At 37.1% G+C, this 15,972-nt stretch overlaps 1 protein-coding gene across 10 annotated transcripts in view; it reads right to left on the reverse strand.

Moving 5' to 3' along the window:
- ERICH3 (glutamate rich 3) overlaps positions 1 to 15,972 on the reverse strand; it is a 109,384-nt gene that overhangs the window by 49,274 nt on the left and 44,138 nt on the right. For all 10 annotated transcript variants that reach the window (XM_078332249.1, XM_078332248.1, XM_078332246.1 and 7 more), the window contains 2 exons: positions 10,070 to 10,250; positions 1,251 to 1,437 (listed from right to left, as the gene is read on the reverse strand). In XM_078332249.1, coding sequence (XP_078188375.1) covers positions 1,251 to 1,437; positions 10,070 to 10,250 — 368 coding nt within the window. The remainder of the gene's footprint in view (positions 1 to 1,250; positions 1,438 to 10,069; positions 10,251 to 15,972) is intronic.

Consider the following 15,972-nt stretch of genomic DNA (forward strand, 5'->3'; position numbering starts at 1 on the left):
CTGTATATGCTTTTCCTCTATCTCAAAAGCTACTTCAAGAAAGAGACTTAGATTTTCTAGTTCCTGCTCAAAAAAAATCGGAGAGGCCCTTCCTAACCATCCTACATAAAATAACACACTCCCTGTGACTCTTGTCTTCCTCCACTCCATGAATCTGCCTTACCCTGCTTGTGCTCATAATGGTGACCATCTCAAACATATTAATTGTTTTACTGGTATGTTATTAGCTTTTCCTCCATTAGAATAAGTTCCACAGAGACATGTAATGTAGTTGACTCACTCTTGTGTTCTAGCTTGGCATCTAGCCAATGCTTGATGAATACTTTCAGAAAATGTGAAAGCCCGCAAGCAAGACTCCTGATTTCAAACAGAATGTTCAATATGAAAGCTGATAACAGTCAAAACTGACCTTTTATCATGCATTTTGTTATGCCCACGATTGAAACTAAGGGCGAGAATGAAAATTGGGTCAGACAGTAATGCAGACAAACCTTTAATAGGCATAACCTATAATGTCCAGCCGTGTAAGTCAGATGCTTGGCACACACTTTAAGGCTCAGCGTTAAACCAGTTAGTAAGATGAATAAGAAAACAGGACAAACAAACAAACAAAAACAACAAGCAAACAAAAAATCTCTCTCCTTCCCTTCAGAAACAGATCTTAAAGTGTGAAGAAAGGAGCTGGGCATGGCGGCTCATGCCTGTAATCCCAGCACTTTGGGAGCCGAAGGTGGGTGGATTACAAGGTCAGAAGTTCAAGACCAGCCTGGCCAACATGGTGAAGCCCCGTCTTTACTAAAGAAATACAAAAATTAGCTGGGCATGATGGCATGTGCCTGTAATCCCAGCTACTGGGAGACTGAGGCAGGAGAATTGCTTGAACCAGGGAGGCAGAGGCTGCAGTGGGCAGAGATTGCGCTACTGCACTCCAGCCTGGTGACAGAGGAGACTCAGTCTCTGAAAAAAGCAAACAAACAAAAGTGTGAGGAAATGAAAGATAGAAAGTGAAATAATTTAAAATGCACTGCCTTTTATCTTTATTATATAACACCTCTGGAAATCTGATTTATATCTTAAAATTTCAAATTCAGTACTCCATGTTAAAATAAACAACCCTGAACTGACATATTTTAGGCTCATATATAGGAGGCAATTTTTTTAACAATTGTGAAGGGAAATGCATTAGTAAAAGCATTCAAAGAAAAATGTAGCAAAACTTGCCCTCTACCAAAGGACATTTGTTTCCATACTTGTAGCAAGGAGATGATCTCTCAACACACACAAACCCAAAGTAGCCTCGTTTGCCTCCAAGCCTGGAACCTTTTCGATGCTTGTATTCACAGCAGGAGCTTAGCCTGTTCACCTGCATCCCATTCAGGAAAAAGGTGAGACTGAAGGGGAAACCATGGTGTCTTTTGGAAATAAACTGAAAGGTCTCTGGAATTAAAATAGAAATACATTAGTGAAAGCAACTGACTTCGGACTAACAGCTGTTAAATCATATTTTTCTATTAGATAAATACAATATTATGATCTCGATCAGGGGTGTCCAGTCTTTTCGTTTCCCTGGTCCACACTGGGAGAATAATTGTCTTGGGTCACACATAAAATACACTAACACAGACAATAGCTGATGAGAAAAACAAACAAACAAAAACAAGGAAAAAAGGTTCTTGCATAAATCTCACAATGTTTTAAGAAAGTTTTTGAATTTGTGTTGGGTAGCATTCAAAGCCATCCTGGGCCACATGCAGCCGTAGGCCATAAATTGGATAAGCTTGATCTAGATCATCTTTTAATTTGAGGACAATTTTTGACAATAAGATTGCATTTGATTACTTTTATTTAATAAATACTTTAACTTTTTATAAAAACTCTGATTTGTAATAAAATAATAATACCTAAGGTTATATGAGCACTTACTATGGCCAGGCATTATGACTTATTATCTTGTTATTTTTCAATCAGGTGAAGTGGGAATTTTTCTATTGCTAATTTCTAGGTCAAGAAATTAAGACTTAGAAGAGTTCAGTAACTCTTCTGGCTCACTTAGAAGAGTTCAGTAATTTACTCAAGATCATACAAGGAGTTGGAGAGTTAGAATTTGAATCCAAACATCTCTGTAGAGTCCATACCTCTATCTTTCTGTGCTATATATTGACAAAGCAATTAATGGCAAAAGCCTACTGTGAGCTCATTAAAGCATTTTAAAATGCTTTTGTTTTTAGTTGTGACTTTAAATATCCTAAGGCATATATGAATGAAACAGTTATTTCATCTCCAAGCTATACTCAATTCTGTTTGGATTTGAGAACACTTTCCACCAATAAATTTAGAACCACTGCCTACAATTAACAGTTTTTAATCATCCAAGTCTTCATAATGCTCTTTGCAAAGCTCCCACCCTGCCCCGCTTTCCCTACAGAGATCCTAAGCCGTAAGTCTGGGAAACCTTATTCTCTACAGAGTGACTCAAAATCCTGTGTCTCATGAATATTTCTTTTTTTTTTTTTTTTTTTTTTTTGAGACGGAGTTTCGCTCTTGTTACCCAGGCTGGAGTGCAATGGCACAATCTCGGCTCACCGCAACCTCCGCCTCCTGGGTTCAGGCAATTCTCCTGCCTCAGCCTCCTAAGTAGCTGGGATTACAGGCACACGCCACCATGCCCAGCTAATTTTTCTTATATATTTAGTAGAGACGGGGTTTCACCATGTTGACCTGGATGGTCTTGATCTCTTGACCTTGTGATCCACCCGCCTCGGCCTCCCAAATTGCTGGGATTACAGGCTTGAGCCACCGCGCCTGGCCCTCATGAATATTTCTTATGTCACTTCCTTAAAAAAAAAAAAAAAAAAAAAAAAGGAAGAAAGAAAGTGAAAGAGCCTCTCTGGACACTTCCATGTCTGCCAATTAATAATGTTAACAATTTTCACCTCTCTACTATGTACACATTTCCTATTGTTGCACTTACTACCACATATTAAGATATATACCAATGGTTTTCAAATTTTAATGTATATCAGCATCACTTAGAGGGATTAGTAAAATACAGATTGCTGGGCTTTATCTGTTTCTGATTCAATAGGTCTGTGGTAAGAATCAAGAATTTGCATTTCTAACAAGGTTCCAGGTGGTGCTGATGCTATTAGTCTATGGACTGCCTTCTAAGAATGCTAATCTAGATGTTTGCTGCTTTGCATGTTTGTGAAATCCATAAGAGCTGAAGTTGATGCATCTTTTTTCTCCAAATCCCAGGATGACGGCATAGAAGGCTACCCCCCAAAAATTAGTGAATTATTTTAATCTATTTTTTCAGTTATTTTGAAACGCTGTGTACCACATTTTCCCTAAAAAAAAAAAAGTCTCTACACTAGATGCAGTTCATTCTAAAGAACAGACTTATTTAAAATGTCATTCTGTCATTTATACCTTAGTGTTTCTGATGTAAAATTAAGCAAACTAGGAAAGAGAAAGCTGAAAAAGTACAGAGTCTGGGAAAACTAGGATACAATTATTTTTAAAAATCCATTTGTCTTAATGATACAATATCTTTAAAAATCCATTTGCCTTAATTTCACCTCAGGTGGTGAAAGCAAGTTTGATTGTTTTTGTTATAGAAACTTGGATTCTACATTCATGTAACATGAACCATTTTGCTGCAGTATCATGCCCCATAACTTCCTAAGTCCTCAGTTTAGTAATAGATTACAGTCAAGGAAATGTTGAGAATGGACTCAGGAAATCGAAGTGACTGCCCTTCCATCTGATGCTCGTGCAGCTCAAGAGAATACCCAGATATTACTCCATTTTGTTTTTTCATTGTTTTTCAGACTTCTAGAACAAGAATTGACACCCTTTGCCTTTACTCCTTTGCTACTTATTTTTGTAATTTAAATACAGTGATACCTCCCCATCTTGACTTAATGATTATCTTCATGGAGTAGTGGAAAGAATATAGTTTAGAAATCAGAAGGTTTTGGTCCATGATGCAGGTGAGCGTATCTTGGTGAGCCTTTTAACTTTGTTGCATTTCAGAATTCTCACCCATAAAATAGAGATGGGGGTGGGGAGAATGCTCTAGTCTATCCACAACACAGCCTTAAAGATTTGACAACATAAAATATTAGAAAGCATTATATATGCTTACAATTATAATATTTGTACAGTTCATTATTTATTGTTCACTTACAGTTGGTAGCACTGTTTTAGGGACTAAAGAGAAACAAAAATACTGAAAATATCAAATGTGGTCTCCTCACTCAAGAAGATATCATTAAACAGGAGAGGCAAAATAAATACATCGGACTTCTGGGTTGCGGTCACCAAATCCTCTCTTCCTTAAAAATTTATCTCTGGAAATGAACCAAAGGCTTAAAACCAACTGAGAAGTATGTATTCATGAAAAATTATTGAACGTTAGGTAATGGGAATCCATGGCATTTTTGCCTGGGGCTACTGTCCTCCCCAACATCTGCTACTACCTTATCACAGCAGTTCTAATAGAGTAGGCCAGGCCATAAATAACCGGCCACTTTGCTGTCAGTGGAGACTGACTCAATTTGAAGTGCAAGGAAAAAAACCCTTGGTCTGTGGCATGACCAGTAATAAGTAGTAATGTCAGAGGCAATCTGACAAAGAAGTCAGAGGTTCCACTGGCCTGTTATCGTAGTTTTGGTGTTTTTTGTTTTTGTTTGTATTTTTTTAGGAGTCTTGTTCTGTCACCCAGGCTGCAGTCCAGTGGCGCAATCTTGGCTCACAGCAACCTCCGCCTCCTGGGTTCAAGCTATTCTCATGTCTCAGCCTCATGAGTAGGTGGGATCACAGGGACACATCACCAAGCCCAGATAAATTTTTTTTTTTTTTGGTATTTTTGTAGAGACGGGGTTTAGCCATGCCGGCCAGGCTCCTAACCTTAGGGGTCTGCCTGCCTCAGCCTCCCAAAGTGCTGGAGTTATAGGCATGAACCACCACACTGTCATGACTGTAGTTCTAATAAGAGTAAACAATAGGCCAGTGGACTACTCAAAATTTAACCGGAAGATAGAAACAATAAGGCAGTCATAAAAGCATTTGATAAGCTCATTATAGATCCCTGGCTAACTGGAAGTGGCATGGATCAGAGAGGCCTCAACCTTTTCATACGTCTCCAGCCTACCAGTAGCTTTTCCCTATGCACAGAAAAAAACACAAGAGAGCCTGGTGGAAAATAAAAGTTAACGCAGACTTGAAAACTGCCTGAGGTTTGAATGTACCCCTGAACCCACTGTAGTCGGCTTAATTGTGTCCTCCAAAAATTCATAACCACCTAGAACCTCAGAATGCGACCTTGTTTGGACATAGGGTTTTTACAGATATAATTAGTGTAAGATTGAGATGAGATCACCCAATGACTGATGTCCTCATAAAAAGAGGTGAGGGTTGGGCATGGTGGTTCACGCCTATAATCCCAGCACTTTGGTGGGTGGATCACGAGGTGAGGAGTTCGAGCTCAGCCTGACCAATATGATGAAACCCCATCTCTACTAAAAATACAAAAATTAGCTGGGCGTAGTGGTACATGCCTGTAATCCCAGCTACTCAGGAGGCTGAGGCAGAAGAATCATTTGAACCTGGGAGGCAGAGGTTGCAGTGAGGAGAGATTGCACCACTGCACTCCAGCCTGGGCAACACAGCAAGACTCCGTCTCAAAAAAAAAAAAAAGGTGAGGACACGCACAGACACATAAGAATACCATGTGAACACAGAGGCAGAGATTGGAGTGATAGAACCACAGGCTGAGGAAGGCCAGTTGAAAGAGTTAAGAAGAATACTTCCTCTCGGGGCTTTTCAGGGAGGGTGTCCCTGCCAACGCCTTCATTTTTTACTTTTGGCCTAGAAACCCACGAGAGAATAAATTCTTGATGTTTTCAGCTTTACTTTTGGGGATATTAGCACTGAACTATAAAAACACAGAGACTAACCTAAGAGTCCAGACTAAAAAAGGTAGCAATATACTTTTTTAAAAATCTAAGCAAAACATCACTGGCTCTGCACCAAGATGATGGAGGCTAAATTTCACTGATTTAACTTAAGTAAGTCACTAAAACAACCACAAAAAACAAAAAAAAAAAAAAAAAAAGAGAAAGGGAAAAACAGAAACAACAACAACCCTTGATAGGGAAAGGTCAGAATCCAGAATTCCAGAATTCTCAGGAGCTTTAATATACTACCTAAAATATGTAGCTTTCAACAACAACAACAAAAAAATCAAAATACATGTTAAAAAAAAGTGGAAAATGTGACCTACACTTAGAAATAAAAGGAATCAAAACCACACCTAGGAATCTAACCAAGAACAACATATATCTACACAAAAACCTGTGTTTTCACATTCATAGTCCCAAACTAGAATCAATACAAATGTCTATTAACTGGGGAATAATTTTTTAAAAATATGGTATATCCATCTAATGGAATATCCTCAACAATATAAGGAGAGAGCCACTACTGATAGTACAAATATGCATGACTCTCAAAAACATTACGCCAAGAGCAACAAGGCAAAATATTACTCGTGGAGTGATCGTGTTTATAGGAAATTTCCAGGAAAGAAAATCTGTATAGTCAGAAAGCAGATCAGTGGCTTCCTGGGACTGACTATGAGATAGGGACCAACTGTCAGAGAGAACAAGGGAACTTGCTGAAGTGCTGGAGGTGTCCTACACCTGGTTTACGATCATGGCTGCACAACTCAGTACAATTCCAAAAAGAAATTAAATTATACATTTACAACGAATAAATTTGATGGTATTTAATTTATTCCTCAATAAAGCTATTTTTTAAACCTAAAAAAAGGCAATAAGTAAAACAAAAATAAGAAACAGGGCCAGTGTGGTAGCTAAAGCCTGTAATCTAATGCCTTGTGAAGCCAAAGCAGGAGGATTGCTGGAGTCCAGGAGTTTGAGACCGGACTGGGCAACACAGCAAGATACATCTTTAAAAATTAGCTGGGTATGGCTGAGATAGGAAGATCACTTTACTCCAGGAATGCAAGGCTATGATGAGCTATGATTGTGCCAATGCACTCTAGCCTGGGTGAGAGAGAGAGAAAGAGAGACTGTCTCTTAAAATTTAAAAAAAAAAAAAATGGGGTCCAAAGTGGCTCCTGCCAGAGATCATGGCGCTCGTGAAGGCGAGGTCATCAGTTCAAGGCTAACCTGATCAACCTCATAAGCTCAAACTGATTGGCAAAAAAATAATAATAATAATAAATAAAAAAATAAAAATAAAATAAAAAATAAACAGTATAAGTCAAAGCACAATGAGCTGCTTTGGTTTTGAGTGTTGCATGAAAGCTATTGGGGTAAAACAGAGTAGAAATCAGTGAGAAAGCTGCCCAGCCTTAGTCTGAGTCCCAGAAGATGGGTAAGATTTAAATTTGAAAAGGAGAAAAGACTTTGGGAGGCCGAGGCGGGTGAATCACAAGGTCAAGAGATCGAGACCATCCTGGTCAACATGGTGAAACCCCATCTCTACTAAAAATACAAAAAATTAGCTGGGAACGATGGCGCGTGCCTGTAATCCTAGCTACTCAGGAGGCTGAGGAAGGAGAATTGTCTGAACCCAGGAGGTGGAGGTTGTGGTGAGCCGAGATCGCGCCATTGCACTCCAGCCTGGGTAACAAGAATGAAACGAGAAAGTATTATAGACAAAGGAAATAGCACATGCAAAGAGAAAGTAATAGTGTGTATGGGACAGTGAAGCAGCTGTGTTTGCCAGAGCATAATAAGGAATGCACAGATAAGTGCAACAAGATCCAGTTATAGAAATACAAGAAAATGGGGCAAGAAAGGAAGGAATTCTAAGAAAGCCAGAAAGAAAAAATGTTACTTTTTTTTTTTTGCATTTATGTAAACCCAAGAAGCCAAGGTTTGTGTTGTTTGAAAGGATAAACATGGCAAATAAAAATGCCTATGAAGAAATTGTACTCTACAAGTAGCAGAAAATACTCAATAACTTCATAGGTGTATATAATAAACAATCAGCTTGTGGCTTGAAGTCTAAAATCAAACTGCAAGACATCATAAATTACTTGGGAATAAAGGATGTACTTGCCACAGTTCTAAATAATTAATTTTATTGTTACTTCTAATAAAAAGGCAAGACAAATTCACAAAAGCCAAATTTTAATGAGTTTACTGCTCCAAGCGCAATGTCAAATGCCACCCCTCCAACTTTTGTTAACAGAAATCTTTTAATACCCTATTCACATTTTACTGACTCATGCACAGCTTTGATTTGTAGAAAGGGCAGATTCTTTTCAGTCCAGCTAAATTGCTAAGATTGCTGAACCACAAGTCAACTCTGAGCCACCCAACTTTCCAATTTTGAACAATTACTTTCCTGGAAATCAAGGGCAAGCTGAGACAAAATTATTGCAAGGACAGGATTTAATTATTTAAGTCCCTATTCCATCCTGTTATTCAAGACTGTCCAATGCCATAAGCAAAAAGTCCCAGCAACAGTATGTATGCAAAATAACACTGAGCCAAGTAACACCCTTTCTCCCATCACCTTTGGTTTTTCATTCTTGTCACAGAGTGTACCTCATCTACCAGAGAATCCTTTAGCTAACCTCATTCTTTTTTCATTTGTATCTACCACATTTTCCAGCAAATAGATGTTATATATGCATTTTTGTTGAATAAAGTGTGATCTAAGCTCCAGGACAGGTTTCATCATGTTAATTCTGACTTTACAGCAAATTTCAGCATTCTCCTAAATTAATAGCTGAAAGTTGCACTTAAAAAATATGTATATGAATCTATGCCACTATCATTAGGGGTTTTATACCACTCATGTTATGAAAATGTAGGAAACTCCATGCTATTCAGAATAGCTCACTGGGGCTTCCTGGAACTGATCAAGGGCCTTCCACATAGTCGGGAGATCGGGGGTCTACTCTTGACTCTGCTCAGAGTATTACCTTGGGGAGCCCCTCCACTCAGGACTCATCTCATTTTCCTGATCTACAAAATGAAAGGAATGACCTCTGGACTGCTACAGCCAAATAAACAAGGTAAATAGCATTCCACCAAATATATAAAATGGAAATGGAAATAAAAAAGTTTTTAACATGATTGAGCATCATATTATATTTCACTTTAAGTTAAAACTATCATTCAAGTGTTTACCATTTTTGTGATGGAAAGTTTTACATATGTAATTCCTAAATATGAATTTATAGTCTCTCTTTAAGTACATGAATTTCTTTTTAAGTTATAGTCACTGTCTTTAATTGATGAGGGAAATCAGAAACACTAAAAGTAAAAATTCCACATTTGTCCCAATTTTCCCCTTAACTCCTATCAAGATTATCCAAATATAAATATTTCTTTTAATTGGTAAAAATGCTATTATTTTCTGGACAGTTTCTTCAGCAAGAAAGTGACAATATAACCCTGTAAACACTATTCCTTTTCACTGCTGCTTCCTTGAACTAAATATTGAAGAAAACCACTACAGTATAACTTGTGAAAACCTATATTGCATATAAAAATTATCCCGTGCTGACAAACGTGGATTTATGATCAAATGAAAGCAAAAATGTACTAAAAGCTATTTAGCCAAATTCTGCACCAAGTTATTTCGGTGTGATTCACCTTGCAGCTTATTGGATTTGTGATTTTATCTCAGCATACCTCTAAAGAACAAATTGCCAATCTGGTATTTTTCTCTTAGAATAATGTATGGTATAACTCACTATGGCAAGCCAAATAGTTAACTTGTAATTTGGGGGACAGCTTATTCTTGCAACATTTTAATGATCATATATCTCCATCCCAAAATTAATCTGTTACCAGGTTAAATCACTCCAAATCCTTTCTTCCACAATCTGCGAGAGTAATTGCTGCTTCAGTTTCAATCATAGAGCAGTAAATCTACATTTACTTTTAGGCAGCTGGTTTATAAGTCCCTGGATATGCATAATTTCATAAAGTGATTGAAGTCATTTTGATATTATATCAATAGCAGCTTATCTATAGCATCAACTCCAAGCAATTAAAAAACATTCACATTTTATGTGTACCTTTTTCAAGTAGTTTGCCTTTGTAGACACAAATGTTTTCCCCACCACAGTGCTGCTGATAAACTTTTATTTCATCCCGGAAGTCTGGATTATCAGAAGATAGGTGCACGTTTTTCCCCAAATAGATCATTGTAATAGCTGCATTACTATGCAAGGATGTTTTATGAATCCTTCTTGAATCCTGAAGTAAACAAAAAAATGAGGCTTATTAATTAATTACTTTCCAATCAGAGTTCTTACCTGACATTGTAAGATAAAGAATAAAAAAGGTTTTGAGTACCTACCAACAAAATATATAAATAAAGTGTCAATTTAGAAAGGCACAAAAAGTCAAGCCCATTGCAAAATAAATACTCCTAAATAACATATACGTTTTGGCTTTGTATTTTTAATGTAAATACTGGGGATTTGGATAGAGTTTGTCATTTTTTACTTTAAGTGCAAGTGCGTAGGGAAGTGTGTCAGGGTGTGTGTGTGTTATATAGAGTAAAATTTCAATGATGCCAAGAAGAAACTTTTGGCTCTTTTAGCTGGTTCTCCAATAAAAATCCAAACCATTGAACTAAGTAAATATTAGTAACATCATTTTGTTCGAATGTGAGCTGCCTTAGAGATTTAGCAATAGTTTTTGTCATTGACTGCTTTATCTTCACAGCTGAGCACTGACAACATATCCTTCCCTGGGCTTATTCCATCTGAGAGGGAGATGCACGTGTTTGAGTTCTTCTACAGTCATTCTGAAGATTAGGGGTCATCAATATTTTGTGCTTGGGACTATCCAGTTTCACAGAGACATTTAGTTGACTGAAAAGCCAATATTAATATTGCTTATAGTATCAAAACAATATACCCAAAAAGTCTCTAAAATTACTATATAAACCTATTTGATATGTTATGGCATTGCCCAATTTAAATTATTTCTAAAATATGCAGCAAATGTGCATGCCAGAAATTAAATGTTCTAGGCATTGACTCCTAATTAATTTTTTGAAATATTTTCATAATAATAAATGAACATAATGTTTGCCTAACCTCTAAGAGGAAGAGGAGGAAGTAGAAACAGAAAAAAAGGAAAGGAGGAAGAGGCAGAGAGAAATAGGAAAGTCTTGGAGGGTTGAAAGACTTTAAGACGGCCTAAGAAGAAAACTGTAGGCCTCTAGAGCTGTACACAGGCCAGACTTTGCTTCTCACCTACTTCACTTTCCTAAAAATCAATTCTAAACTGGACAAAAAATGTTCAGCAACCAACTTTAAGTGTATCCAAGGCAGTAATCTGAGTTGATTCCATCAAATTATAGATGCATGAGAAGCATGCATTTTCTAAAGAATAACAAAGCTGCCACAAAAAGTTTTGAAGGAACTCTAAAATATTTCCATCCCTAAATTCATCCTCTTCCACTTCAGATAGTTTTTTTTTTTTTTTTCCATTTCATTCTATTTCTCTGAAGCAAAAACCAGAGGAAAGAAATCTGATGGAATGAAATTCTGCTAGGAACAGTCTGAAAGTATAAATGAGGAGAGAGTCCAAGTTTTAAAAATTCAAGCAAATTTTCTTGCCTCTTGGAAGGAAGAACTCTCTCAAATAAAGAGATAATCAACAGTCATATTACAGGGGCATCAAGAGCCATGAAAGTAAATCAGCAAACTGGATAATTTCTTGCAGATTAGAAACATCTCCCTGAATCACAATTGAAGCAAAGGGATGATGGCAGATCTGGCTCCTCCTTGGAAAATCATAATCCCATGTTTCCTCTTGCCTGGGTAACTGTGGAGCTGTGACATGCCTGTGTGCAGCCAACTGCACAATCAGCGGACCTCAGGCAAATCCAACTCCAAGCTGCGCCCAGCACCTTAAATGAAGTGTTTGATTAAATACAAACATCCCCCTTTTGTTAAGCAATACTTTCTGAAGCAGCATGGATTTAGAGGTAGCCCTGTGAGTTTGTAGGAGATAAGCACTATATAAATACAAGATAATACTGGGATTAGAGCCAGGGAAAGACCTGGGTCATATGTATGCAATGAGAAACTGGAAGGAGAAACTTTTAAAGAGAAAATAAAGGAAATGGCAGCCCTTTATCCTTTATTCACATTGCTTTCTGCTAAAACATACTTCTGATAGTAATATCTCTTTTCTCTTGGGTCTCATTATTCCATTATCTTTAAAAATTACTCCCTGATTATTGCCACCAAGTAAATTTTTCTGGGTTCTAACAGAAAGCCCAAGTGACAGCTCATGATTAAATACATGCACTAAGAAATAAACAGTTGTTTCTTTCAGTTGACTGAATTGCCTCTATACTTACCATCTTGCAAAGATAAAATGACCTCAGACAGGTGAAATTTTAACAAGGTTTCATGGCCCTTTCTGCTGTCCTCAAGTAAGTATGAAAACCTTCCATGAAAATTCAGTTTCATTTGGAGAACAGGAGCAAGGCCTCAAGCCGCTACACAACTAGCTTATCTTTCTGACTTCCTTCACCAGTTGCTTAGGAATTTTCTTCTCATTTCTTTTCAGATTTCTCAGGCAAGTACAATTGAGCTGATAAATAAATAGCAAGCCCATTGAGTGGTTAACCCACCAGCCATTATATATTTGCAACATTTGGCATTCAATTGATACATTAAGTTTTCACTGAAATCTCCTTTTATCCATGCCCAAGCCTGTGTGAGAGGTAGATTAAAGAGACAGTACAGGTGTCAAAGTGACTGTTCTCTTTGATAGGGTTGGGCAGTAACTCCTCTTCATCTACTTGATGAAGCCCTGGTGAATTCTGGACATCAAGTAGGGTGACCGTAAAATTTATCATCCAAACTTGGACACACAGTGAAAGAAGTGTTATTAATTATTACGAAATGAGGGGGAAGGGCAGAATTTTGAACTATTCCAGGAAAAATGATAGGTATGGTCACCCTCCAAATTAGTCTTCCCACTTTTAGTCTGATATTCCTCAAAATATCCCTCCTGTTGGAAATCAAAGTGATCTATTGTTATTAAATAGATCATGTTAACGTCCTTCAGTGATTCCCAATATTCATGGAATGAGTTCCAACATTCCTCAGACAACATAAAATGTGCTATATTCTCTAACTCCTACTATCTCCCAGTGATTGCAATTTCTCATGCTAGACATTTAAATGTCTAGCAACTGGACTGATTGTAGTGGTCCTAACGCTATCAACTACTTTTAATCTCTAAGCCTCTGTTTATATGAATCACATGATATTGGAACTATTTCCTGTATTATCTCTCTCTCAGTACATAAGGATAATGTCCTGCCCATCTTCATGCCATCAGTAAAGCCAGTGCAGATGCTTTGTAATGACCTAATAAACAGTGATCCGACAGGACACAGACATGGAACAATGAAGCATTTTATATTCTGTCCTTTCCATATTCTGATAAAGCTACGGTAGGTTGGTTTCACCCGAAATAGGAAGCTTGCTACAATTATAGTAACTCAATAGGTACCAAAACAAGAAAACTGATTCACAGTGTTCTGTTAAACCAAATGCCAACTTTGCTGACTATTCCTTTATAAAGATTGATACAAAACCAGCCTGATCATAAAGAGTAGCAATCCCCATGTTGATGCTGGTGGCCCTAGGGAGAGAAAATCTGACAGAAGCCAGAGGAAGAGTGTTCATATCCTAAAGACTAGGAACTGGTTGTATGAAAACTTCACATCGCTACATTGCAAATGTTCTTCTCGTTCTCTTCTCTTTCTCACTGGTTTTGCCTCCCATCTTTGCTTTTAGTATGCTTTCTTTTTTCTTTTTCATTTTTATCTGGGCCAGTTTTCTTACTACCATGTAAACCTTACCTCATGCTTATTCCTAACATGCCCAGAAACACCTCAATCCTTACAGAGACATCAGAGCTCTAGATTTTCAGGATTTACCTCACCTATTCCTTCCCATAGAAATCATAGTAAGGGCTCCTGCTCACATATTCTTTCTCACTCCCTCTGCTTCTTAACCTACCCTGGTGCTTCCTTATGTGGCTCTGTATAATGTTGTGTAAGGGTTGTTATTATTATTATTGAAGATGGGGTCTTGCTCTGTCACCTAGGCTGGAGTGCAGTGTGTAATCATAACTCAATACAGCCTCAAACTCCTGGGCTCAAGCGAACTTCCTGCCTCAGCCTCCTTAGTAGCTAGGATTACAGATGAGTGCCACCATGCTTGGCTAATTTTTATTTCTTTATTTATTTATGTATTTATTTTAGAGATAGGGACTTGCTTTGTTGCCCAGGATGGTTTTAAACTCCTGACCTCAAGTGATCCTCTTGCCTCAGTGTTTCAAGTCACTAGGATTACAGATGTGAATCACTACACCTGGCCCAGTCATGGTTAATTTTACCTATCAATTTAGCTGGACTTCAATGCCCAGACTGGCAAACATTATTCTATATGGATCCATAATCAATGCACATGGTGTGTCCTCTCTTCTTGGGAACTGTGACAATTTATCTTTTTGATAGCAATTGTCTCTTAATCTATAAGTCTCACCATACCTGAATAATTTTTAAAAACCCACACTTTAAAATAGACTTCCAGAAGGATATACCTACTTTCATTAAGAAAGGGTCAACTAGTGAAGGTTTTAATCAGTAGAGGAGCATGTTGAGAGTTTTTCCATAATGTTTAATTATATTTCATTGCTTTTTACTCTTTCTTTCCTTTTTTAAGAGCCTTTAAAAGATGCTTTGGTGAATGGTAGCCATAAAATGAAAGATGATTCTATGTGTAAATTAGTCACAAGAGCCATCTCACCTTAAATGAATCTTTTCCATATCTAAATAAACTAAACTTGAGTATTAATGTAAAAGTGTGTGATTCTCCCCACTGAGCCATTTTTACTCTATGCCTAAAGATCAGGGCTAGAGTCAATGCCAACAGACATCTAGATGAAATCATGTGTGAAGATGACTACATCTTGAATAGAAAATAAGCATAAAGACTGAAGCCTATACGAATGGCTAGATTTATGGGTGAAGGTGAAAAAAGAATCACAAAGGAGTAGGAGAAGAGGTAAAAGGAGACAGCGAGGAAGCATGAAAGCAGAATGCCATGGAAGGCAAGAGAGGAGAGGTTTAAGGAAGAGACAATTAATAGCCTAAAATTCTGCAAAGAAACATCATCATAATAAATTTAAAAATACTAAGATGGTAGAAATAAGTCTAAATATATCTCCAAACAAAGTAAATATAATTGGACTAAACTCATTTGTTAATAGAACAGAGATTCTCAGATTGAATCAAACACAATCCACCCATATGCTATAGAAACACATTTTTTTTTTTAGAAACACATTTAAAGCCTAAAGTTTAAACCTAAATATACCAAAAGACTGAAAGTGAAAATGATGCATACACGCATATGCACACACACATACTTATGTGTATATTCAAGGTTCACCCTTGAGCATCATGGGTTTGAACCACATGGGTTCACATATATGCAGACTTTTTTCAATAAATATATTGGAAAATTCTTTGGATATTTACAACAATTTGAAAAAAACTTGAAGCAAACTGTATAGGCTAGAAATATTTTGAAAATAAGAAAAAGTTAGGTATGTTATGAATGCATAAAACATATATAAATGCTAGTCTGTTTTATCATTTACTACCATAGAATACATACAAATCTATTATAAAAAGTTAAGATTTATTGAAACTTAACACATACACTTAACAGATAATGCATGGTACCATTCACAATCAAGAGAAATGTAAACAAATATAAAGATGCAGTATTAAATCATAACTGTATAAATTAACTGCAGTACATACTGTTCTACTGTAATAATTTCACTGCCTCCTTTTCTTGCTATTGTAGTGAGGTCAAGTGTTGTGAGTATACACTTAAAATGTGATGTGCCGCTAATCGTGTCTACA

This window comes from Callithrix jacchus, chromosome 7 (genome assembly GCF_049354715.1).
Source record: "Callithrix jacchus isolate 240 chromosome 7, calJac240_pri, whole genome shotgun sequence".
NCBI classification, from domain to species: Eukaryota; Metazoa; Chordata; class Mammalia; order Primates; family Cebidae; genus Callithrix; species Callithrix jacchus.